Source organism: Aedes albopictus, chromosome 3, assembly GCF_035046485.1.
Source record: "Aedes albopictus strain Foshan chromosome 3, AalbF5, whole genome shotgun sequence".
Classification (NCBI taxonomy): Eukaryota; Metazoa; Arthropoda; class Insecta; order Diptera; family Culicidae; genus Aedes; species Aedes albopictus.
Window position 1 is genome coordinate 19,844,639 of NC_085138.1, and position 26,244 is coordinate 19,870,882.

The 26,244-nt window shown below is 41.8% G+C and overlaps 1 protein-coding gene across 1 annotated transcript in view; it reads left to right on the top strand.

Annotated features, from left to right (window-relative positions):
- The first annotated feature begins 229 nt into the window (after window positions 1–229).
- Window positions 230–26,244, top strand: part of LOC109428053 (activating transcription factor 3) — a 42,241-nt gene continuing 16,226 nt past the window's right edge. Inside the window, exons 1-2 of the mRNA XM_062856021.1 lie at window positions 230–472; window positions 21,255–21,341. Of these exons, the coding sequence (XP_062712005.1) occupies window positions 230–472; window positions 21,255–21,341 (330 nt within the window). The remainder of the gene's footprint in view (window positions 473–21,254; window positions 21,342–26,244) is intronic.

Here is a 26,244-nt window from a genome sequence, read left to right on the forward strand (position 1 = left end):
CGACCGACTCCGACGACTTCGGCTTCAGTTTGGTTGCGCAGAGATTCTGAATCGCATCGCCAAGTGAAAGGAAGCAAGTGAGAGGAAGAAGGAGAATCCAATCTGTGATTATTTTTGTTAATTTTAAAGTATCGCTTTTACCGCAACTTGGAAGTAATAAGAAAACGCCGTATACTACCTTTTTTATTTGGTTTCGTGAATGCAATATTTGAGTGAGCTGTGAGTGAAAATGTACAACTCCAACCTCAGCCTGACCGTGCCGCCGCTGCTGGGCATCGACGGCGGAGTGTGCACCACGCCCAGGACGCCGGAAATCCTCAACTCGCTGATGGCCATGACAAACCCTCTCGAGTACTCGTACCCGTGCCCGGCGACGACGCAGGCAAACAACACAACGACGGCCGCCGCCGCCTCCACGGGCGTCCTCGGCAGCAACCCCTGCGCCGTCGCCGGCTCGCAACAGGTGTCACAGGTGAGTCTCACCCACTTCCCTTCGTGTAGCTCGAGCTAGCTATGTACATATCTGCCCCGAAGGGTTAAATGGTTCAATATGGGTTTGATAGGTAGAATCAAGTTTTCTCAAGGTGGAGGGGGTTTGGCGCGGGCGAACAAACGGATGATGGGGAGCCATGGCGAACCAAGCCGCGGCCATGGAGCCATGTGTTTGGCTTTCTCGTCGACGTTCTGTGGGTTCAGGGGTGGAATCAGGGGGTTTTAACGGGTTGAAAAGCTTTTCAAAGCAGAGCTTTATCGAAATCGATTAAAGAATATCGTAGATTTAGGTCGATGACATAGTAATAGCGGTGTCATAGTCGAGCAGACAGACAGACAGACAGACAGACAGACAGACAGACAGACAGACAGACAGACAGACAGACAGACAGACAGACAGACAGACAGACAGACAGACAGACAGACAGACAGACAGACAGACAGACAGACAGACAGACAGACAGACAGACAGACAGACAGACAGACAGACAGACAGACAGACAGACAGACAGACAGACAGACAGACAGACAGACAGACAGACAGACAGACAGACAGACAGACAGACAGACAGACAGACAGACAGACAGACAGACAGACAGACAGACAGACAGACAGACAGACAGACAGACAGACAGACAGACAGACAGACAGACAGACAGACAGACAGACAGACAGACAGACAGACAGACAGACAGACAGACAGACAGACAGACAGACAGACAGACAGACAGACAGACAGACAGACAGACAGACAGACAGACAGACAGACAGACAGACAGACAGACAGACAGACAGACAGACAGACAGACAGACAGACAGACAGACAGACAGACAGACAGACAGACAGACAGACAGACAGACAGACAGACAGACAGACAGACAGACAGACAGACAGACAGACAGACAGACAGACAGACAGACAGACAGACAGACAGACAGACAGACAGACAGACAGACAGACAGACAGACAGACAGACAGACAGACAGACAGACAGACAGACAGACAGACAGACAGACAGACAGACAGACAGACAGACAGACAGACAGACAGACAGACAGACAGACAGACAGACAGACAGACAGACAGACAGACAGACAGACAGACAGACAGACAGACAGACAGACAGACAGACAGACAGACAGACAGACAGACAGACAGACAGACAGACAGACAGACAGACAGACAGACAGACAGACAGACAGACAGACAGACAGACAGACAGACAGACAGACAGACAGACAGACAGACAGACAGACAGACAGACAGACAGACAGACAGACAGACAGACAGACAGACAGACAGACAGACAGACAGACAGACAGACAGACAGACAGACAGACAGACAGACAGACAGACAGACAGACAGACAGACAGACAGACAGACAGACAGACAGACAGACAGACAGACAGACAGACAGACAGACAGACAGACAGACAGACAGACAGACAGACAGACAGACAGACAGACAGACAGACAGACAGACAGACAGACAGACAGACAGACAGACAGACAGACAGACAGACAGACAGACAGACAGACAGACAGACAGACAGACAGACAGACAGACAGACAGACAGACAGACAGACAGACAGACAGACAGACAGACAGACAGACAGACAGACAGACAGACAGACAGACAGACAGACAGACAGACAGACAGACAGACAGACAGACAGACAGACAGACAGACAGACAGACAGACAGACAGACAGACAGACAGACAGACAGACAGACAGACAGACAGACAGACAGACAGACAGACAGACAGACAGACAGACAGACAGACAGACAGACAGACAGACAGACAGACAGACAGACAGACAGACAGACAGACAGACAGACAGACAGACAGACAGACAGACAGACAGACAGACAGACAGACAGACAGACAGACAGACAGACAGACAGACAGACAGACAGACAGACAGACAGACAGACAGACAGACAGACAGACAGACAGACAGACAGACAGACAGACAGACAGACAGACAGACAGACAGACAGACAGACAGACAGACAGACAGACAGACAGACAGACAGACAGACAGACAGACAGACAGACAGACAGACAGACAGACAGACAGACAGACAGACAGACAGACAGACAGACAGACAGACAGACAGACAGACAGACAGACAGACAGACAGACAGACAGACAGACAGACAGACAGACAGACAGACAGACAGACAGACAGACAGACAGACAGACAGACAGACAGACAGACAGACAGACAGACAGACAGACAGACAGACAGACAGACAGACAGACAGACAGACAGACAGACAGACAGACAGACAGACAGACAGACAGACAGACAGACAGACAGACAGACAGACAGACAGACAGACAGACAGACAGACAGACAGACAGACAGACAGACAGACAGACAGACAGACAGACAGACAGACAGACAGACAGACAGACAGACAGACAGACAGACAGACAGACAGACAGACAGACAGACAGACAGACAGACAGACAGACAGACAGACAGACAGACAGACAGACAGACAGACAGACAGACAGACAGACAGACAGACAGACAGACAGACAGACAGACAGACAGACAGACAGACAGACAGACAGACAGACAGACAGACAGACAGACAGACAGACAGACAGACAGACAGACAGACAGACAGACAGACAGACAGACAGACAGACAGACGGACGGACAGACAGACAGACAGACAGACAGACAGACAGACAGACAGACAGACGGACGGACAGACAGACAGACAGACAGACAGACAGACAGACAGACAGACAGACAGACAGACAGACAGACAGACAGACAGACAGACAGACAGACAGACAGACAGACAGACAGACAGACAGACAGACAGACAGACAAAGCTGAGCGTATACAAAAGGACGATATTTCTTGAATTTCTTGAATCTTTTTGAATCTTTTCCAAACTTGTTTATGATTTCATTACTAGCATCATCATTTCTAACAATCTTTTAAAGATCCTCTCGAGACTTTTATGGAGACACTATTGGAGGATTTCCGTTCGTAATAGTTGAAGCTTGGAATCGCCTATCCGACGACGGGTAACCAGAATCCCGATCCTACTGAATATTTACACAAAATACCGGGATTTTTTTCTGGTATTCGTCTACAGATTCCAGCATAAATTACTTTCACATATTATTTTCACGGATTCCTTCAGAAACTTTTTTTTTATAAATTTCTTTAGAAATTCCTTCTTCTAGAGCAATTTCCAGGAATATCACCAAGATTTTCTCTAGAAAACTCTCCATACTTAAGAAATTTCGGCACAAAATATTTCAGAAATTCCTCAGGGAACCAGCCACGGATTCCAGACGTTCTTGGAGCGATTTTTTTTTAGAAATACATAAATTTATCAAAGAATTTCTTCAAAAAATCATTTAAATCTTACAGAAATATTTATCAAAGGTGTCAAAATAATTCACAAGCTATTCGTTAAGAAATACCTCCCAAGTTTCCTTTAGAAATTCTATCATAGATTTCATCAAAAATATCTCCAGTGATTGCTTCATTAATTTCCCTAATTAATTTATATTGAGAATCTTTTATGGATTTTTCTCAAAAAAAAACTCTATTGATAAGATGTCTATAAAAAGCGTCCCGCAAAATTTGTCCATTTTCAACCCCCCGTCCTACAATAGCAAACGTTTTGTATGGGATCTCTGAAATTTGTGTAAGGGTCGTCACACTTTGTTAAACTTCTCTTCCTCCTCAAAGCAAGACGTTATTTATAGACGTTTTCTCTCTAGAAATATCCTCAGGAATTCCATCATAAACTTATGCAAGAAATCTTTCGGTTTCATTTCGTCTGCATTTTCAAAAATTCATTCTGGAATTTTTCAATAAATTTAACCAAGCAGGTATTCCTCCAGAGATTCCTGGAGAAATTCATTCTAGAGATCTCTAGAAACTACTACAGAAATTACATAGGAAATTTGTGAGTCGATTTTCCTCTTATACTTAAACATAATTAATTTAAGTGTTTTTCTAGATATTCTTCCAGGATTTCCGTAAAAAAATTAACGACTTTCTCCGAGTATTCTTCCAGAAAATCCGTGAATTTTGATAAGGAATTTCTTCAGGAATTCCTTTAAGTATTTGCTAATAAATTCCTGAATCAATTCCACCAAGGGTTTTCAAGCTACTTTTTCATGTACAGTCGAACCTCCATGAGTCGATGTTCCTTGACTCGATATCGACTCATGGAGGTAATTTTTTTCATACTGAAATTTTTTTTCTGGGTTACTACGATGGTCCTCCCAAAAAGCTTCCCAAAGGATTTTTGTTCCACTACTCGATATTTCCTTGAGTCGATGGTCCCTTCAACATCGACTCATGGAGGTTTTACTGTACATATTACTCAAGGAATTTCTTCAACAACACCTTCTAGGATTTCCTCGGGATTTTTTCTGGGGTTCTTTCAGATATTCCTCCAGGTATTTGTTGCAAAAATACCTCCAGAGATTTCTAGAGAATTTATTTTAAAAAACCCATCAAGGATTCTTTCAGAAGTTCCCCCACGGATTCTTTCTGAAACTTCTTTAGGAATCCTTCCAGTAATATTTCCAGAAACAACCGTTAGTAGTTTGAAGATTTGTGCATGAATGTCAGTACGGAATTCCATCAGAAATTACTTTATTGATTTTCTTTCAGATATTGATCTAGATCTTTTACAAAAAGTGGGAAAATATCGAGGGTTTGTTGAGAAATTTCTAGAAGGTTTTTTTTTCGTTATACTGCTTCTGCGGTCCTTTTCGAAATATCTCCTGGGATTCCTTCTGAGATTCTTCCAGGAGTTTTTTTTTAATATTCCTTCACGGATTACACAGAAGTACTCCATTAAATTACAAATACTTGAGAAATGTTTCAAGGATTCACTGAAAAAATTTCTGAAGTTATTCCTAGAGATACTTCTGGAGATTCTAAGATTTTTTTTGAAAACTTCCTAAAGGAACTCCTGAACAAAATTCTCTGAAGCAATTTCTTATGTAACTTTCGGAGAAGTTTCTTGAGGCATCCCTGGGGAATACCTGGAGGAACCCCTTGAGATAGCTCTGGAGGAATTCCTATGAGAATTTCATGAGAATCAAGGGGTTTTCAAGGTACTTATTCAGGTATTACTCAAGGAATATCTTCATGAACACTCGCCACAGATTTCTAGGGAATTTATTTTAAAAAATCTTTCAAGGGTTCTTTCAGAAGTTCCTCCACGAAATCTTTCTGAAACTTCTTCAGAAATTCTTCTAGAAATATTTCCAGAGAGTCCTTCAGTAGTTTAAAAAATTTTCGATAAATGTCAGTGCGATATTTCATCAGAAATTCTACCATTATTTTTTTTCAGAAATTCATCTAGTTTTTTTTCAAAAATTGGGAAAATGTCAGGGGTTACTTAAGAAATTTCTAAAAGTTTTTTTTTGTAATACTGCTTCTGCGTCCCTTTAGAAATATCTCCTGGGATTCCTTCTGAGATTCCTCCAGGAGTTTTTTCATATATTCCTCCACGGATTTCATAGATAAGTACACATACTTCACATCAAGAAATAACAAATACTGGAGAAATGTTTCAAGGAGTCACTGAAGAAATTTCAAAAGTTATTCCTAGAGATATTTCTGGAGATTCCAAGATTTTTTTTTTTTGAAAATTTCCTTAAGGAATTCCTGAACAAAACTCTCTGAAACAATCTCTTATGTAATTTGTGGAGGAGTTTCTAAAGGAACCCCTGGGGAATACCTGGAGGAGCCCCTTGAGATAACTCTGGAGGAATTGCTAGTAGAATTTCATGAGAAACTTTTGGAAAAATTCAAAGAAAAATTCCTGGAGGAGTTTCTGAAAAAAAAAAAACTCCCTGAAGAAATTTCTAAAGGACACTGTTGATGAATTTCTGAAATAAACTCGGAAAATTTTCTGAATACTTGAAATAATTTCTGCAAGAATCCGAGCAGAAACTGCCGACAAAGTTATTGGAAGAGTTCTTGAATAAATCCATGTATAAAATTCTAAAGGGATTCTGGAGGATGTTCTGAAGCAAACCCTTGAAGAACTGTTGGAGATACTTCTGGAGGAATTCTTAAAAGAATTTCTTGCAAGATGAGCTTCTGAAGTGAACCTCGGGAAAAAAAATCTGGAGGAATTCAAGCAGAAACTGCTGAAAAAAGGTATTGGAGGAGTTCTTGAATAAATCCACATTTAAATTTCAGAAGGGATTCTTTAAGGATGTTCTGAAGCAAAACCTTGAAGAACTGTTGGAGATACTTCTGGAGGAGTTCTTAAAAGATTTTTTTTTGAAAATGTCTGAACTGAAGGTATAATTGGACAACATTCCCTGAAACATTTTGTCAAAGAATCGCTAGGGGTATTTTCGAAGGAAACCCAGCAGAAATTTTAAACAAATCTGAAAGAATCGGTAAAAAAAACGCCCTGGAAGATGATATCATAAAACGTCCAAAAATGCTACGTCATTTATGAAGCATCTCTTACGAAAAAAAAAATCTGGATCGATCGGGAATCGAACCCGTCATGCTCTGCGTGATCTTGCTGAAAACTCGCGTGTTTACCTTTATAGTAACTATTTTAAAAGCAACTAGCTTCTTCTGTTTAAGGCAGGGATGGGAACACTCACTTGCAAAGGATTACACTCACTTGCTATTTTCTCAGCTCATAATCGTGCAATCAAGAAACGAGAAATGGAAGACTTTTGCCTTGTGGTTTTGTCTTAAACTTTGTTGAATAGAGTAGGGGTTGCTCGCGAATCCTAAAGTCGTGACAGTGCTGTGAAAGCGACTCTCCACGATGTGAGTGTAATTTATCACCTCGTGGAGAGTTGCCTTCGTAGCTCACTCACGAATTCGGTATGCGTGTGCGACCCCTACTCTATTCGGCAAACTTTTAGACAAAATCACATGGCAAAAGTCGTCCATACATCATTTTTTTATAGCACGCTTCTGAGCTGAGAAAACTGCAAGTGAGTGTATCTCTTTGCAAGTGAGTGAGTTCCCATCCTTGGTTTAAGGTAAATTAAAGTATAAGCTAACAACCTCTGATTAAGTTCTAGTAGAGTCGAATTCTTAAGAGTCCCATCCCTAGCAACGCCCCTGCCGGACCGACTATTCCTCGCTTTTTATTATATTGAAGGTAATAAAATGATAAATTTTTATTTTCGCCAAACCAATTCCCTCCGATGAAACATATCCGCACAGCACATTGGAACATCGCATCGGAACGTAGCGAAATGAACTGTGTGCAGTAAAATGCCTTCATCGTCTGGTGTTGCCACCCCCACGACCACCCGGTTAGAACAACCACCAACAGTTGGCCATTGGGATTTTATTTTTAATTTGACCTGACTTTCAACGGCTTTCCGACAAGCGGCGACGTCGTCGTCGTCCCCACATCGATGGGTGATTTTCGCAGCACACGTGAGACGAGGAGACGCTGCTGGCTGGCTCCATCAGCTTCGATCGACAAATGAACATAAACCCCGGCGTCGCCAAAGTGAGGTCCAACCCTGATGGAAATGGTCGGTGGGGTTAACATATGGTGTATCGTAAAGCTATAATGAATATTTGGCATAAAAGGAGGAAAATTTTAAGTTTACGATATAACAAAAGGTTAGGCACCATAACACTCTGATAAAAGTGATCAGTGGTATCACCATATGGTATATCGTTAAGGTAAAATGAAATTTTTGGTAAAAAGGAGAAAAACTTCAAGATTACGTTACAACAAAAGGTTACGTACCATACCACATATGGTTAAACGAAATTTCATAATTATGTGTTCGGTCATAAAACATGACAATCAAATTTCTCGAGCAAATCAATCAATTCTTTGAGTTTCTTCATCATTAGATTTTTTCTGTACAACAGTTCTCATCGATCATTTTTCTTCGGGTAACCATATTGGATACTGATGATGGGAACCCGCGTCTGGGACCGGAGAAGTTTCGGTAAACGAACGTGCGACGGAACATAAACATGTGATGTTGTGCGCCACAGCCAGCAGCAAGACGAAACCATGTGTGCTCTGGAAATCAAACAGAAACGGAGACAAGTTGTGACGACCGACCGACCGAGTAAGTGGCTGCAACGCAGCGAGCGAACGAGGGCGATTGATGCGTGCTGAAAAGACGACGCCTAGTGAGGCGGAGCGAGAGTGGGAATTAGTTGCGGTGGTGGCTAATCTGAATGAATGATGCTAATGCAGATCGAATTGGTTCACAATTGATTCGATTGACTCTTGAATGTCTTCATATCTGGAGGGTTGACGAATGCCAATATATGCTTGATTATATGCATGGAGAAATTTCACGATAAGATAATAAACTATTTGTCTTATGGTTCGCACGTTAAGGTTAATAACCAGTAAACGGTCATAATATGCTGCTTCACAATTGACTGGAATTCAATCAGGAACTACTGTAAAGATGATATGTAAAACTAGTTGTTTAAATTTTATCATCTGTAATTTAAAATAACTATTCCACAAATCATTCAACGATAGTTGCTAGCTATTCCCGGAATTTATTGTTTCGAATTGTTTTTTTTTTAATTTGCTGCAGTTCTACTTGACAAATTCGGAAACATTTCATTTTTTTCGACTGTTCACTGTATCGTACCAATTTATTTTGAATGTTTTACCATAAATTGCGTTTGCGAAGGAATGCTTTTGATAAGGTGACGATATATGTTCAGTGTTCAGTTAGAACGGCAGACGTGGTGTTTACTTTTAGATAATTTAAAACATAATTAATTGATGGTACCTTCAATTCACGGATAAAGATAACCTGTATAGTAATTTTATGATATTTTCGGTTCTATTCAGGCGGTCAGCCCACCGTGAAGTGAAGTCTCACCTTGAAGTAAGTCATTTTGTTCAGGAAGATAGACCTCGTGAGCCATCAAGTAATTTATGCTAGTGGTACGTCGTATGACGGTGGCCCACCTTCCTCTCCATTGGAAGCTTCCAAGAAGCATTCAGTTCAATTACCATTGAAGGCGTCTCTAACAATAAAGTCAACTCTTTTTACTTGGGACCCACCACAGCTCGCCCGGCTCGCACATAGCGCACGACACAGTCAGTGTCTGATGTCTAATATACTTCCCCGCCATCATCCGGCTTGGCTTGGGCTTCAATCCGGCAGTAAACCTTTACCGGAATTGTGACTGCTGGTTACTGAATACTGAAGGTGGCACACCAAACATCATAAACTTTGGGCTTCCCGCCTTGAATCGCGTGCGACCATCATTTCAGCCACCATTACCGGAGTGGAGCCATCTACATACATAGAGTTGTACAAAGAGTCGTTTTGCTATTTTCAATCTTCTTCGGTTAGCAGCAGCAACAGCGCCACGACACTAATTCCACGAAATCACACACTCACTCACGCCACCCCCGCCCATCGGAGTTGACCGGCAGAGGCCGGCGACGGCCATCAGAAGCAACCCACCTACCGACCTACCTGGCGACGACTGTAGTACATTTAACGTTGCGCGGGGTGAAATTGATCTCCAAACATTGAAGGTCGAAGATCAACTCAAGAGTTTCAACAGCAAATTGCTAAGAGAGGATATTACTGATTTATTGAAATATTCCACCTGGTGAAATATTTCACTCATCAACATTGTTAAATTAACAATGTTAATTGTCTATCTTTTGGCGTTTCAACAATATGATTAGTTTAAATCGAGTGGAAACATAAAAATGCATGAAGCTCCGTGTTACTTCATGGTACTCCAAGGCACTCCTTGGAGTTTTAACGTACACCACGTGATACTTCGTGATACTCTATGGTACTCCATATAAATTCATGGTATTTCGTGGTACCCTATGGTTTTACCATGATACTTTGTGGCTCCCTGGGGTTTTTCATGAATTTCTGTGGTATTGCAAGGTACTCTATGTTACTTCGTTTTACTCTGTGATATTGCATGGTACTTCGTGGTACTCCATGGTATTCCATAGTACTTCGTGATTCTCCGTGGTATTCCATGGTACTCCATGGTATTTAGACCATGGTGCGTGATGATATTCCATGGTTCTTTTGGTTCTCCGTGGTATTCCATAGTATTCCATGGTATTGCATGATACTCCGTACTAATTCATGGGTCTCCGTGGTATTTCATGGTAGTCCATGGTACTCTATAGTACTTTGTGGTACTCTGTGTTATTCCATGGTACTCAACGGTAATCCATGGTTCCCCGTGGTATTCTATGGTATTCCATGGTAATCCATAGTATTCCATGATAATCCATAGTATTCCATGGTAGTCCTTGGTACTCCATATGCCACTCCGTTAATCTCCGTGATATTCCATGGTACCCCATGGTACTCTATGGCCTTTCGTGATACTTCGTAGAACTCCATGGTTCTCTATGGTATTCGTTGGTACTTCGTGATTATCTATGATAGTCCATAGTACTTTGTGGTACTCTGTGGTACCTTAAGGTATTCCGAGGTACTCCATAATATTCCGTTGAGCATCGTGGTGCACCATGACTCTCTAGTATAGTCCAAAATCTGAATCTCAATGCCACCCCATTTCACGGTCCCAACAACTGTCGAAGGCATGTGTGAGGGTGGATTGTTTCAACTAGGTTTATTCTTTCCACGGAACACCTGTGAACACGACCGACCGATCACGGGTTGGCAGGGACTCTACCCCATCCGTTGAATTTCCTTTGTGCGATATTCTTTTTTCGTCGGTCATAATTCGAAAAAGTCGTAAACCATTGCATACTTTTTATTCAAACGTGCGCTCCCGTGCAGCAAGCAACAAGAAAATTTCGCTACAAAGTAATGGCGCAATCTGCGTGTATTATTTTTTATGGCACAAGCATGGCGTTTCACTATCTGCCACTGCCATCAAATGGGTGGCGGGGGATAGTGGGGTAAAACGAACGTAAAATTTATTCAAAAGGATAAGTCCCTCCTAGTAACCTTATTAAGCAAATAGAGGCGAAGGGATTCTTAGAATTATCTTCATGTCATAATAAAACCATATCAGTTCTATGACAGCTTTTAAAACCTTTTCAAAACTATTTAGACTTCAAATGCTCTACATCTCATCAAATTTCTGAATATTAAGGTTACATAACATTTTTTGGATACCTGAAGGGGTTAAGTTTTTTTTTAATAAGCCCATTTACAGTCATTACGAATGATGACAGAGGCAAATAAACCTGGGTTTAAAACCTCTAATATAAAAAAATATAAAAAAATGCGAATGATTCATTAGATATCTCGTCAAGTATCTTTCATCTAGTGATTCTAATGATAAAATTTTCAAAATGCTTGAAAGTAAAAAGTACCAATGTTTCACATTCCACTGTCCAGTTCAAATCACCTTCCAGAATGTGTAATTACAGTCTTTATCGAAAGTTCATGTTTTCCCGCCTATCGTTGTCTAGGAATCGGACAGTTTTTGGCGCCGTCATCGACCATCGATTGATAAAACCACCGCGCGCAAAACACGTGTCTTTTTCCTTCTTAAGGGGGCCACGGACACGGGCCTCGGGCAGTTGACTGACCATGACATGCATATTTTCCGCGCGCGCCTGTATCAAATGTCCATGTCCCGTGCAGCAGCAATGGGAACCACCGCAAGGGGAGATTTCCACTGGCTGATTCTTGTCCGTCGCATGAAATCAGAACAACGCACCCCAGTACCTACCAAAACGAGAGACTTCATAACCAACCTCGCGCGGAGTGCGCGTCACATTGTCGCCAGCATTTTATAGCTTCGCTCGCTCCCCTTGGGTAACAATAGACCCGCACCAACCAGCCAACCAACCACAGGCGCTGTTGCTGGTGCAGGCTAGGTGGACAAGAATCGAACCACGGCGGCGGGCGCGTGTTGTACATTCACCTTTAAAACCTGTGATGTCCATTACTATTATTATTTCAATTTCGCAACGAGTACAGTGCCGTGCTGAAATTTGGTAACTCCCACAAAAAAGAGCGAGACGACTCGTTTAACAGAAAAACACTGAAACTTAAGTCTGCTTTCAAACAACGGCTATCATTATTTTCTATCTTCAAACATCTATCTCTAAATTTCATATTACTTTTTCAATTTTTTACCTAAAATTGTCTTGCTTTCATCTGCAATCTCCTCTATAATATCATATATTTTTTATCTTCCATTTTCTCTTTTCGGTATCTACCTATCTTCTACTTTTAATACTAACTATTGTCTTCTATCCTCTGTCTTCATCACTCTACCTTCTATTATCTTTTATCTTAAACTTTCTATCTTCTATCTTTTATTTGCATGTTCTATCTTATCCTTTTTTATTTATTTTTTTACATCTACAATCATTTGTCTTCTCTAATTTCAGATTGTCTTCTGAACTGCTACTTTCTATTTTCTATACTTTTTATCCTTATATCCTTTATCTTCTAAGTTCTAGTATCTGTATTCCTAACAGGTCATCTGTATTCCTAAAGTCCTAACTTCGACCTTCTATCATTCATTTTCGACTTTCTATCTCATTGAACAGCTATTACCTATCTTCTAACTTGTATGTTCTATCCAGGCTTGTAAACATTCGACACTTTTCACTACCTTCGTTTCGTTGCCGCGGTCGGGTGTCAGCTTGCTTTGTTTCATTCGAGCGCGACCGCTACCTCTTACACACAACACGAGCGGCAAAACGAAGATCAATAAACAAAAAAGTGCATCAAATCATCGTCGTCTGACACGATGACATTTGTCTAATTCCAGCTTTTTGCAAGATTTCAGCCAATTTTGATTAAGATTGGGATAGTATTAGTTTATTCGTGTGTGATAAATCGATTACGACACACACATTTATCCAAAACAGCTCTCTTTATGGGAAAGACAGGAATAACAAAAACCGAACCATCTCCCGAAGATGCAATCGTGGTCAAGCGCATTCATTCGACATTTTTGTTCCGTACAGTAGTTTGATCGCTTGTGTTGCGAATGTTGGAGACAAAGGCAGCCGAATATCGACGAAAAGGTGTCAAAGACTGTGATCGCTAACAAGACTGGTTCTATTGATTGTCTTTCACTATACGTCTTCTATCTATCAACTACTTTCTATCTTTCACATCACCTTTTACCTGTTACGATCTATCTTATACCTTATAGCCGCTTCTACTCTCCATCTTCTATCTTCTATTTCTTCTATGAATGATACTTACGTCAAAAACAAATGGAAGTGTCCAAAATATATTGGTGTAACGCTGTGTCCAAAATACGTTGGTTCCCCTAGTTTTTCTTCCATCACCTTTGGCACAAGATCTTTTATCTCCTGTTTTTTATCTTTAAACTTTTATCTGTATAGTTTTCATCGTTAATTTCCTACTTTTTATCCTTTGTATTTAAAATTCCAATTTACTATCCTATGTCTTATACCCTCTAACCTCTGTTTTTTTTTTTTTGAAACTTTCGAATTCTATCTTCTATTGTCTGCTTTCTATCTTCTACTTAATATGTTTTATCTTACATTAGCTCTATTCTCTATCTTTCACCTTCCATCTTTTGCTTTCCGTTTTGTCTTTCTTACTTCTATCTTCGGTCTGTCTTTTGTTTCACTTTATTTTTATCTTCTGAATGTTGTCATCGATTGTATATTACCAAAGCTATCATCTTCTAACTGCAATTTTCTATTTGCAATCTCTATCTGTCTCTTATCTTCTGTAGTGATACAACGTCTTTCTGATTCAGAGGTTTATTACAATCTGAGCATCCCTAATGTCAAACTACTCTCTTGTCCTAAGTCAGACCACTATGACCTACTACATCTTCTATGCTGGAGGATTATCGGGAGGATCTCTAGAGGATTCTACGAAAAAACTCCTATGTATTGTCGGAAGGAACACCTAGAGAACCCTCAACATGAACATCTTGAGGATTCCCAATTGGAAGTTCTGGAGGATTCTCGGGAGGAATTCCTGCTAGATTTTCAGGAAGAACTCCTGGATGATCCTCGCAAGGAACTCCAAGAGGACTGCAGGAAGGAACTTCTGTGGATTCTCGGAAGGACCACCAGGAGGACTCACAAAATGAACTCCTAAAGTATAATCGGAAGTAACTTCTAAAAAATTCCTCTTGGCTCTTGGTGGATTCTCGAAAGGAACTTCTGGAGGATTCTAGGAAGAAACTCCTGTGAATTCACGAAAAAAAAAAACTTCTGGAGGAACCTAAAATGATACTATGGGGGATTCGCCGGAATGAACTTGAGGATAATTCTCAACAAGAACTCCTGGAGGATTTTCGGAAGTAACTACTGGAGATTTCCCGGAAGAAACTTCTTAAATATTCCTAGGAAGAATTCTTGGAAAGAACTCCCGATTGATTCCCGAAAGGTCTCCTTGAGTATTACAAGAAAAAACACCTTGAGGGTTCCCGGAAGCAACTTCTGAATGATTTACGGAAAGAGCTCCTGTTGGATTCTCAAAAGGAACTTCTGAAGGATTCGCGGGAGGAACTCTTGGAGGATTCTCATAAGACACTCCTGGATCATTCTTGGAAGAAACTCTTTTGTCTTTTGAATTCCCGAGAGGAACCTCTAATGGATTTCCGGAAGAAACTTCCAGAAGAAATTTACGGCTGTTCCTCGTGGAAACCTTCCGAGAGTTCCTTTCGGGAATCCTGCGTAAGTAGTACCAGGCTTCTTCCAGAAGTTTTTTCCTGGAACCATTCAGAACTGGAAGTTCTTCAAAAGCTCCTTCCAAAATGTTTCAGGATGTCCGTCCTAAGAAATCTCCTTTTGAGAATTCTCCCCGAGCTCCTTTCGGAATTATAAAAAAGTTCCTTCCGAGAGTCCTCAAAGAGCTCTCATTTTGAGAAATTCCTTCTGAGAGAGAACCCTTCAAGAATATCCGTTCTCCAGGTGGAAGCTCTTTGAATCTTTTGAGCACATCATAGCAAGAATTCCTGGAGGAATCCTTAGAAACAACTCATGGAAGAAGCTATTTGTGAAGTAATCCCTCGAAGGAATACTTAGAAAAAAATCCTAGAGGAATCCCCAAATGAAATTAAAAAAAATAACTAAGATAAATTCCTTGATAGAAACCATACACAGAGTTTTGCTCTCGTATGCCATGGAGTAGATTCCAGAAAAGAAGAAACTATCCTTTGGATGCATCTTTCTTTGCGCGCGTCGACCACACTCCTTCATTCAACCAAAAGATCGTGTTCCTTTCAGGCCAACGTCACCTAGAACGTCACCGACTTTCAGAGCTTCAGTAGGCCTTGCTTGAGGTCCTCAAGCAAAGTCTACTGAAGCCAGTGCTGAAAATTTCATTTCGTCATATCTAAATTCAATCACCTACAGCACATTTTAAAAGCTGAACCTGATAATATAGTATATGAAAAACTTGTGCAACAAAGTCACGGAAAACCCGCTATTTTTCGAATATTTAAGGTAAATGTCACGAACTACCTTTGAAAAATGCCAAATCATATTCACTGTGAATAGGGAAGTGGAAGCATCTCGGCAGGGGTCCTATTTTGGGCACTTTTCCGCTATAACTCAGCCAATTCTGAACCAATTGACACAATTTTTGAAACGCGATGAGATACGTATAGCATCTAGCCGTGTACAAAATTTCAAGTCGATTAGTTTGGAATTAACTGAGTTATAGCGAAGAGTGCCCAAAATACCGGCCGCTGTCCAAGTGGTTCGCTATCCTATCATTGGCATTTTAAATATTTCTGTGACTTTCTTGCAGCACTGGTCTAGCTGCACAAAATTTTCATATACCGTATTCTCAGGTTCAGCTTCTAAAATGAGCTGTAGGTGATTGAATTTAGATATGACGAAATGAATTTTTCAGCACTGCTTGAGGTCCTTACTGATGATGTTCTGAGCAGTACTGGTATACGCGACAAACCCGTCAAATTAGCGTTAGCGTTAGCGTTAGCGTAGTTACGGTATACTTCGTAGATTGGATACTAACAACATTCATGTACCTTTTGCTAATCTTGCTCGGATTGCTTTTCGGAACAAGGCCGGGAAGTTAACTTTGCTCCAATCTTATGCAAGAATACCAAAAGCACAAATATCATTATTCCCGGCCACGCCCATCTTTACCGTAACTTCGGATAGGGGAAGGAAATGTTGATGTAGTACTTATTAAAGAGGCCTCCGACTCAGTGACCCTCCCATAAGTACTACGGAGTGGGTGGTTGGGGTATTATGTAGGTCAAGGATTCACCTGAAAAGCTGGCGATTCATCAATGACTTTACAGGAATCTACAGTAAACATCACCGTCAATCCTTTGCGGCAAATCATGCTGACTGATAATAAGGTTTGTTGTCAGATTCGAAACATGTAGTACCTCCTGAACTTCAATGGGTTCTTCTTGCAGCTCGAGGTTCACCAATCCTTTTGCTGTCGATATCATGCACTGGTTGTTCGCCGTATAAATCGGGTGCGCAAAAGCTTTTTGCTTCGTGAAATTGTCTTCACTCCTCGTCATGTGGGAACTAGCTGCCGCGTCTAGAAACCATTCCTCTGCGTTGCCACTGCGCTTTTTCTTCCCGAACTTGAAATAGGCCACTTCACGCCTTGCAGTATTTTCGCTTTAATCGTATCAGACGTCAACGCCAAGCCGGACGCCTGTAGCCCCATGACCATGGGATGATAATATTCTGGGAGGCCCTTTATCAACAGCGACGCCAGCCACTGGTCATTCACTTCGAAGCCAATTTCACTTTGATCGTTGGCGGTGGACACCAAGTAGTCCACGTAATCCTCCACGGAAATGTGATACTCCAGCTACACCGAAGTCAACCGGTCCAACAATCAAAATCTTCGAATGAGTCCGTCGTCATCTTGAAATGCCTTCCGGAGTTTCTGTCATGCGTTTTGAGCACTGGTCGCAGTTTGGATGAGACAGAAGTTGTTCTTCTCCAACGTTAAACAAATCGTTGCCAGCGCACGATCACTGGCTTCCGGATCAATGTTCTAGCCCTCCGCGGGCTGGGCAGCTTCCTTCGTTCCTTCTCTGATGAGAATCATCTTCATCGAAAACGCACATGAGGAGTAGTTTAAAGTACCCTTGAGTTTAGTAGGCACGCTAGGGTGGCCCACACTTACATGAAAAACAAAAATTTCGACAAATGCCAAGTCTTACCTCCTAAATCAGTTGTTTTGGACTCCTAGAAGCTATGTTCAAAATTTGGGCAAAATCGATTGAGCCTAAGGGGGCGCTCAAAACGCTTGAAGTTTGTATGGGAAAACTTGGTCAAATGTATGCAGAAATTTAAAGTTTTCGAATTTTGCCACTAGGTGGCGCTGTAAGCGTTCAATAATCAAACCCTTTGGTATTATTGTAGGTCTTTCTATGTCCCTCAGAATCATGGCTGCTTTTTTTTCAACGAACAAACTTGTCTTGATGAACATGAACAATGATTACTTCAAGCTTTGGCCATGTTCTGGGCCCATAACCACTTGAGAGTTAATTAAAGAATGACTGTTTTGATTTAAGCTTTAACATGTAATGATAAGTTATTCTATCTAATTACACCTGCTAAACAATCAAGTTGCTAAGGTTGCTTGAACTATATGTAAAGGTAACTACGTTATCACGACACACATGACTCTGAGATTGACTGTCACAGCAGTGTTTGAGTCAGTGTAGAATTAGCATTTAAGTTAAAATACACATTAATAAAAACTAAAAAAAAGTGTTTGAGTTCAACTGTTCCTGCAGAGTTTGCTTCTGGAAACGACTTGTGGCTTGCTCGTAGCAGTAAGCACCTAGTAAAAGCTGAGCGGACACACTGACCAGCCATGGGCAAATGGGACAAAGCACCTGATGCATCGATCTTGCACTGCTGCTAAAGGGTCGCTGTGAGAGCATCGGCGTCTAGATTATCTCATCCACGTGTTAACACTGCAGAGTCGCCTTCGCTGTTAGAACTCCACCATTCCACTGTCTAGAACTTCTTGGGCTGGCGCCTTGTAGGACATATCTTTCTGCACCGCTCGAACCATAGAGCGACTTTTCCTTTTGCCTACGGCTTCGGCGAATTTGATGGTCTCGTGCACCATGGAGTAGTTCCCGGAAAAGAACAAACTGTCCGGAGACGATTCAAATATGACGTCCATCATTATTCTGGATTTTCAGATCCCCCTCCCCCCTCAGTCACACTTTTTAGTATACCTTACATGGCCTGCCTCATATCCCCTCCCTCCTAAATGTTGGACGTCATATTTGATTGACCCTCCGTTTGGGCGTATTTTTCTTTGCGCACACTTCTTCATTCAACCAGAAGCCAACTACTTTTACAGTTTCGGTACGGCTTATTGAGGTCCTTACTGATGTTATTCCGATAACTGGAATAACAACGATAAACTCGTCGTGTTGTTCGATCACTGCCGCGTAAGGTCTGCGTAACCCATCCGCTGTGCTCCTCCACCACGTGCACTACCTGGTTGGTCGCTGGAGGGAAAGTACCACAGCTTCTGACCTTACCGGTCCTGGCGGCTGTCTCGCTAAAGTACCTCTCGCTACTCTGTTTGGGATTGTTCATGCTGAATGGGAGTTCCTTAGAGATGCTATCCTTATCTGTCAACGATGTAGTTGCCAGTAATCCTATTAGTTATCTATGCAAGCAGGGAGGCCACTCGAGGCTTAGTAAAACGCCTCATAAGAACTACCTAGAGCTTCAAAAACGCTTGTCAATAGTGGTTATCTGAACCTACTCGCAGTAACATGTATAAGCTGGAAACTGATTGGGAACGTACTTTAAGGCCTCGCTACGGTTTTATGGGACGCGAGACGGCGCTGAAATCAGCCCAGGTTTGTAACTCGACCCTACTAAGAGGCCGCTACCAGAACTCCGAAACCACGATTCATAAACCATGTACTGTCTTAGTTCCTAATTCAAGCGTGGAAACCAGGAACTTGTACAGAAAAGCTTCCGGAGATTCAACAGAGTCTGCTGAGCGCCCGCCACGCCTAAGCTTTCTACGCTTCAGCTACCTCCTGAATACCAGGAGCTCGGTCACTTCTCCTAGCATCCTCGGCTTCAAATAAGACCCCCTTTTCCTCCCTCAAACGCTCCTAAGCCCTTGTCGTCGTCCCTTAAACCTCCCTGAGACACTACACATTTCACCAAATGTTGAACACAAACTTTTGCACGGAACTGTATGCCATCACAATTCCGCATAGGTATGACTGTCGACCGGAGCGTTCGAATCGCCCCGACTGAAATCCGTCAAAACGAGTTGTTCGGTGCCGGACATCTCAATAGTGGGCGCGGCGCACAGTGCCATCGTGGTAGTCAGTTCTCTACTTCGATTCTTCTTCCATTTGCGTACGACAACGACAACGACGACGGTCACCGCAAGTTCCGTCGATATGGTCGCGTGGTGGTGTTGTTGAATATGGTCACACGGGGTAATTTATTATCTAGCTAAATTGAATTAAACCAGTACCGCAACCACCACCAGTTACCACCCTTCTTCCGGTCCGGCCCGCATCAGGTGTACCCAAATGGTAGCACCATCATCGTGCATATAGTTCTGAATGAAAAGGTCCACCTGTAGAAGGTATAATTTATCGCCCCGTGCACGCGGAAGGTTCTTTTTTCGGTATCGCGAACACCGCCAGCAGAGGATTAGCAGAGCCAGAATCTTCAAACGTCAATTATCTACCTACGTACCTACATATATTCTTCGTTTGGTGTTGGCTGAGTGCAGTTGATACTTTGTGTGATGCGAAATGAGCTTTAGCAAAGTGAATCGGAAATGGTTGAACGCGCACGCGGCTTGCGTCAGGGATAGGAAATGTCACGGAGTTTCATGGCAAAAAAATGTCATGACATTTTTTTAGCTACATTATTTTTTTGTACCAATTTTCGAACTCTGGCAGCACCAATCAATAATACTGGTTAGTTCTGCAAACTTATTACTGTCGTCGGAGTACATTTTTTACTATAGTGGCAGTACAAAAAAATGACAACAAAATGACATTTTCATGACATTTTCGAACCGTGTGCTCGCTTAGTTGTTCTCGCTAAGTTGTGATGTTGACGCTTTTTTAACTTCGCGAAGAGGAATGACGGAGTGAGATTTCAGGAGACAATTTAAGAATTTAAGAGTTAATATTAAATTTTCATATTTCTTGCACGTTTTTGTTGAAGATTCATACATTTTTTATGGATCCATATATCAGTGGGATATCTGTGCACCCGTCGTTGGAAAAACTGTAAATCAAACTAGAGACATCCAAGAAAATCATTTCAATGAAATTCAATCTAACTACCACAAAAATTTCGTGCCTCGGTAACAACGGAGCAAACATTTTTACCATCAATCGCACCATTTGATAGATAGATATCGCATTCCATCGCACACGCCGTCAGTAGGTACCCAACCCACCCCCCACCCCCTTTCTCCAATATACGACGCGTACATGGTTCTAAATATCCCCGCTACTCGAATCGCGAGCGCACGCGAGTCCTCCTCCGCTAATGTATTTATCTATCGCCATTAGCGAGGCGCGACAAGTTCCGGTGGGGCCTTATTGGCATTGTCGAATATCGAAAACAGAAAAATCCATCTTCCTTTGCTCCCCTCGGGCGACCCTGCCCGCCTCCACTCGCATGCCGAGACATCGCATCGGTGTCAGTTGTCAAATTGCCACTAAATAGATGGCGACTAGAAATTCGACGACACGGCAAACATCTTTGACGTTCCTAGCGAAAATTCATCCCGATGTTTCTTAACCCAATTTTTATTCTGCTTTCTATTCCTTTCAGGCTTCCCACGACAGTCATTCCAACAGTTCCGATTCGCCGCTGGACTCACCCGCAGCCGGCCATCGCAAGACTCCGAGCGTACAACAGGTAATTTCGTAACGCCTACTTTCGAACATCCCTGTAGATTCGGCTTCATAAAGAACAGAACATCCTCTCCTAAATCTGGATGCTTACGGGTGACACGTCGACCGACACACCTGACCTTAGTAACCGTTGACTTCACTGAATGGTGGGCTCTGCTTGCAAGACCCAAGACCACAGAGTACCGAGAGTAGACATTGAAATGAAATGAATGGAAGATACAACATACAAAAAGCACGTCGAAACGGGTTTTATCCATTAGGATGTAAATGGGCAAAACCACCCAAATGGTCGGTAGCAAATGAGATGCGGGCAGCGGTTCTCAATCGAACACAGACAAATTCGAAGTATTACCTTTTTTTAAAAATGATGTTCTGCATTCCCTGGATTCCCAGAAGCTGTAGATCATTGTATAACGACCAGCAATCTTGTAAACATTCGACACTTTTCACTATTGTCAGATTTCTTGAAATGTAAACACCGCGCGGTCGTTGAAATGTTTCAAAAAGAGATTTTGCACAAAAGTTCACGCGGTCTATCGTTTTCGAAAGGAACAGCCGCACCGTACGAAACGCCGCAATGTTATTTTCCATAAGGATAAAGTAAACAGGGAGTGAAAACCGCGGCTGTACCTTTCGGAAGCGACCGGCCGCATGTACTTTTGTGCAAATCCCTCAATACCTTAATTTCGTTGCCGCAGTCGGGTGTCAGCTTGCTTTGTTACACTCGTGCGCTACCGTTATCTCTTATGCACAACACGAGCGGTAGATCGATGTTCAATAAATATTTCGTTTGCCATTTTTGTTTCGTTCAGTAATTTGATTGCATGTGTGGCGAATGTCGGAGACAAAGAAGGCCGAATATCGACGAAAAGGTTCCAATGACTGTGATCTCTAACAAGCATGATGACCAGCCTACTTAAGTAGTCTTTTTTTTTCGTTCATTTTTTTAAGTGTTAAAACTGCTAAAGCAAGCTGGTTATCGTACAATGATCTATGGGAGTAAAAAATTATTAACATAAAAAAAAATGTTTCCAATGTTTCAAGTTTTTGCTGTATTGACTTTGCCCGATTTAAAGTATACATAGGGATATTGGCAGTTCAAAAGGAATAGGAGACAATCAGTGAAGTACTAGATTTGTAGTAATGAGCTAAATTTTTGTATAATGAGAAGGTCAGTTCTCCGTTTCTGCAATAAAATGTTACAAAATGCGTGGGTATTAGGATTCGTTGCCTAATTTAATGCTGTTTTAGCAAAACTTTGGGTAACTGTATTGTTGTTTTCTCCATTCCATGCAACTTAAACAACATAGTAAAGTTTTGCTCAAACAGCATCAAATTAGACAAGGCATCGTAATACCCACGCTTTTTACATCATTTAATTGCAGAAACGGAGAACTAACCTTCTCATCATACAAAAAATTCAGCTCATTACTACAAATCTAATACTTCACTCATTGTCTTCTATTGGGCTTTCTTGATGCATAGGAAATTCCTTGCCTGAAAGCTTCACTAGCTCACTTGTTAATCAATTCACTTGATTATAAACTTGTTCACTAATCAGCTCACCTACTCGTCCACTCACTCACTCCCTGTCTCACTTAGTCACCAACTCACTCACTCATCATCTTACTGACTCATCGACTAAACCGTAAATCTACTTTTCAACTCATTCTTATTAACTCAATTCAAGCAAGGAATCGCTCCAGAAATAATAAAGCGTCTTTTAATTCCGGATCCTTGTACGGAGCTGAAAAGAAACGTCAAATTAAATGGGGCTTGCTGTGTTAAATTTCTTGACCATTCCGGTCACGGAAAAACTGAACGAAAATTACTTGAGCGATTCCGTTTGAAGTGCATACCTCGCATAACTAGTTAACCATCTTACCAACTCACCGACACACTTACTCAATAACGCCACTCCGCAATTCCTCTATTATCTCTTCAGTAATGATCTGGTGAGTATGTTGAATGCTGAGTGAGTTGATTATAGTGAGTGAGTTGATGAGCAAATGAGTGGATGACTAGATTAGTGAATGAGTTGGTGAGCAAAACAGTTGGTTAGTGAAAGAGTTCGTGAGAAGTTAGCTGACGCTTCAATGAGAGACTGAGTAAACAAGTTGATGTATATGAATAAGTTGCTGCACAAGTAGCTTGATTAGTGAACGAGTTGGTGAGTTGACGAGTTGATGAGTAAGTAAGTTACTTGATAAGTAACTTAACCCTCCTTGTGCATTAGGGTCATTTTTGACAAAAATAAAAACTACACTACGTTAGCGAGCTGTTCCCGCCATGATGCATTAGAAAGGTTGAATGAGTAGGTGAAAATGAGTGAAGTTCGTGAAATGACTGAGTGAATAAGTCATTTATGAACTCTCTTTTACTAATTTACTCAAACAAACAACTAAAATTAAACAACAACTTAAAGAACTCCAAAGTTGCTGATGAGTGAACGGATTATTGAGTGATTAACTGAGTTAGCGGTTAAGCTAGTTGGTCGACAAGTAAATGAGTGAGTGATTTGATGATTAAGTCATTCCCTCGTATCTACCCTGCGTCCAAGGGGAGAGTCGCTTAGCACTCTTTCGTTTATTGCATATTTTTTTAGAGTGCCAATTAGTGTAACGAAGTGGCCCGTTGTGCCGCAGTGTGCCACAGTGTGCCACAGTTCAATTGATGCAATATATATTAAGCCTAGGGGCAAGACACTGTGAAATCCGGAGCAACTCTGAGCAATCCTGAGTAACTCTTTTTGTTCGAATCCATTCAGAAACGTCTTTACGAAGCGGAAAATCGGGCAAGACTGCTCGATTTTTTACTGGTATCAGGCAACACTTCAGGAAAACCAGAGTGATCCAGAGCAATCCTGAGGAATTCTGAGCAACACTTCGATAACAGTGTTACTCTCGCTGTATCTGTCCTGCCCCTAGCTGACAAGTGTTCACAATAGGTATAAGTTTTAAAAGAAATACTTACTGCGAAGCGAAGTGCAACATTATTTTGTCATATAAAGTGCGAGAATGCAATTCTGCGTCTTCGCCGTGTACTTCAATGCTTATAATTGTTCTATATTTTGATTTGATGAAATATTTGATTCCCTTTCTCTCCATAATACGAGCCAGATCGAGGAGACACATGACTTCTCCACCCAGGAAACGAAATTTTTCTGGCTGTTTGGCGTATACTGGCCCATAAATTTCAACGAGCGGAGTCCCACCAGCGGATGCGTCTTCGCGTAAGTAGTCTGCCATAATACGCATGTCTTGCTCTATTTGTCGAATTGATTCGACCGTTAGTTGTGACAGCGACAGGCTACATAGGTTTTGCTTTTTCAAAATGTTTCGTATGTGAGGGTTTATGGTTCCATATTCTTCTTCCATCTTATTCCAAAAATGCACCTTTCAATATAAATCACTATGTATTATGCGTTGCGCGAAAATTTGTACGCGCAAGCGCCCATACACCTCCGCCTGTAAGAAAAATCATTTCGGTGTTTTCGGCGCAGTATTCCTTGGCCAATTCGCGCACTTATTGTAGAAGACACCATAACGATTAAACATACCAGCGGAGGTCTATTAGCGATTTTGCACCTTTTTCGCTCTCTATTTTCTTGCAACGGGTAATAATATTAGACCATGGAATGTTACTGATGCTACCTCGTCCATAATTTCTGGTTAATTCAACTCCTGATCATTCACCGAAGCAACAATAATCCACGATTATTCAAAAACCACCACGAAAATTAATTCAAGTACGGCTGTTGAAAATTGCCAGGCAGTGTTGCCGGCGCATCACGAAAAGTTAGCTGTCAAAATTGTGCCACAGTGTGCCCCAGTGTGCTATGATCTAAAAATTGTGTTAACTTCGATGCAAAATATTGTTCTCGGCACATTGTTCCAAGCGACCTCCCCTTGCCTGCGTCCTATTTATAGGACAGTGCTTATGAGGTGTATATTTTGAAAATTATACAATATTTCAGCAACAGTGAAACAGAAAGTCTAACTGGATTCGACAGCACCATCCTAACCGGGTTCGTCATTCCCAAGCATGCGGTTGTAGGGCATCGAATCTCATCGCATAAATAATTCGCTTGCGTTCATCATTTCGAAGGCACAACCGCATGAGTGTGGGATATTGACATCTAACCCGAAAGACAAATAAAGTTGTGAAAGACGGACCCGGTTAGGGTGGAGCTTCGAATCCAGTTTGATTTTCTATTTTACAGAATCGTAACTTGTGGTGTGGCTTAGTTGAGTAAAGCGCCGGACTAGCTATACGGAGTCTTGGGTTCGAATCCCACCAGAACAAGTGGTATTTTATCACAGGTTTATCTCTCAATTTGTCAATTAAATGTATTTCTCCTATGATTCCTACTAGGCTTCATCTTGTAATTCCTCCAAAAAAGCATGTAGATGTTTGTCCCAGGATTTCTCCTGGAATTTCTCCCCGTATTTCTCTCGGGATTTTTTCCGAGGTCCTCCCAGGGATTCCTCGCGAGATTCCTCCATTTATTTCTCAAGGGATTCCTTTTTATGGATTATTTTAAAAATGCATCCTGGGATTCCATCAGGGATTCCTCGCTGAATTCTTTCTAAGATTCCTCCCGCGATGTCTTCCGGAATTTTTCAGCAATTACATTCGGCATTTTACCAGGATTCCTTCAGGGATATATTCCGGCATTTCCCCCGGAACTCCTTTTCCGATTTCTTCCGAGATTCTTTCACAGATTATTACCCAGACTGTATCAAAGATTCCTTCACGATTCTTTCTGCGATTCCTCCGGGGATTCCTTCAAGGACTTCTCCGGGGATTCATAAATGGATTTTCATCGGGATTTTTCCACAGATTATTTCCGAGACTACATCAGTAACTTCTGCAGGATTCATCCTGAGTTTTCTCCCGAGATTTCC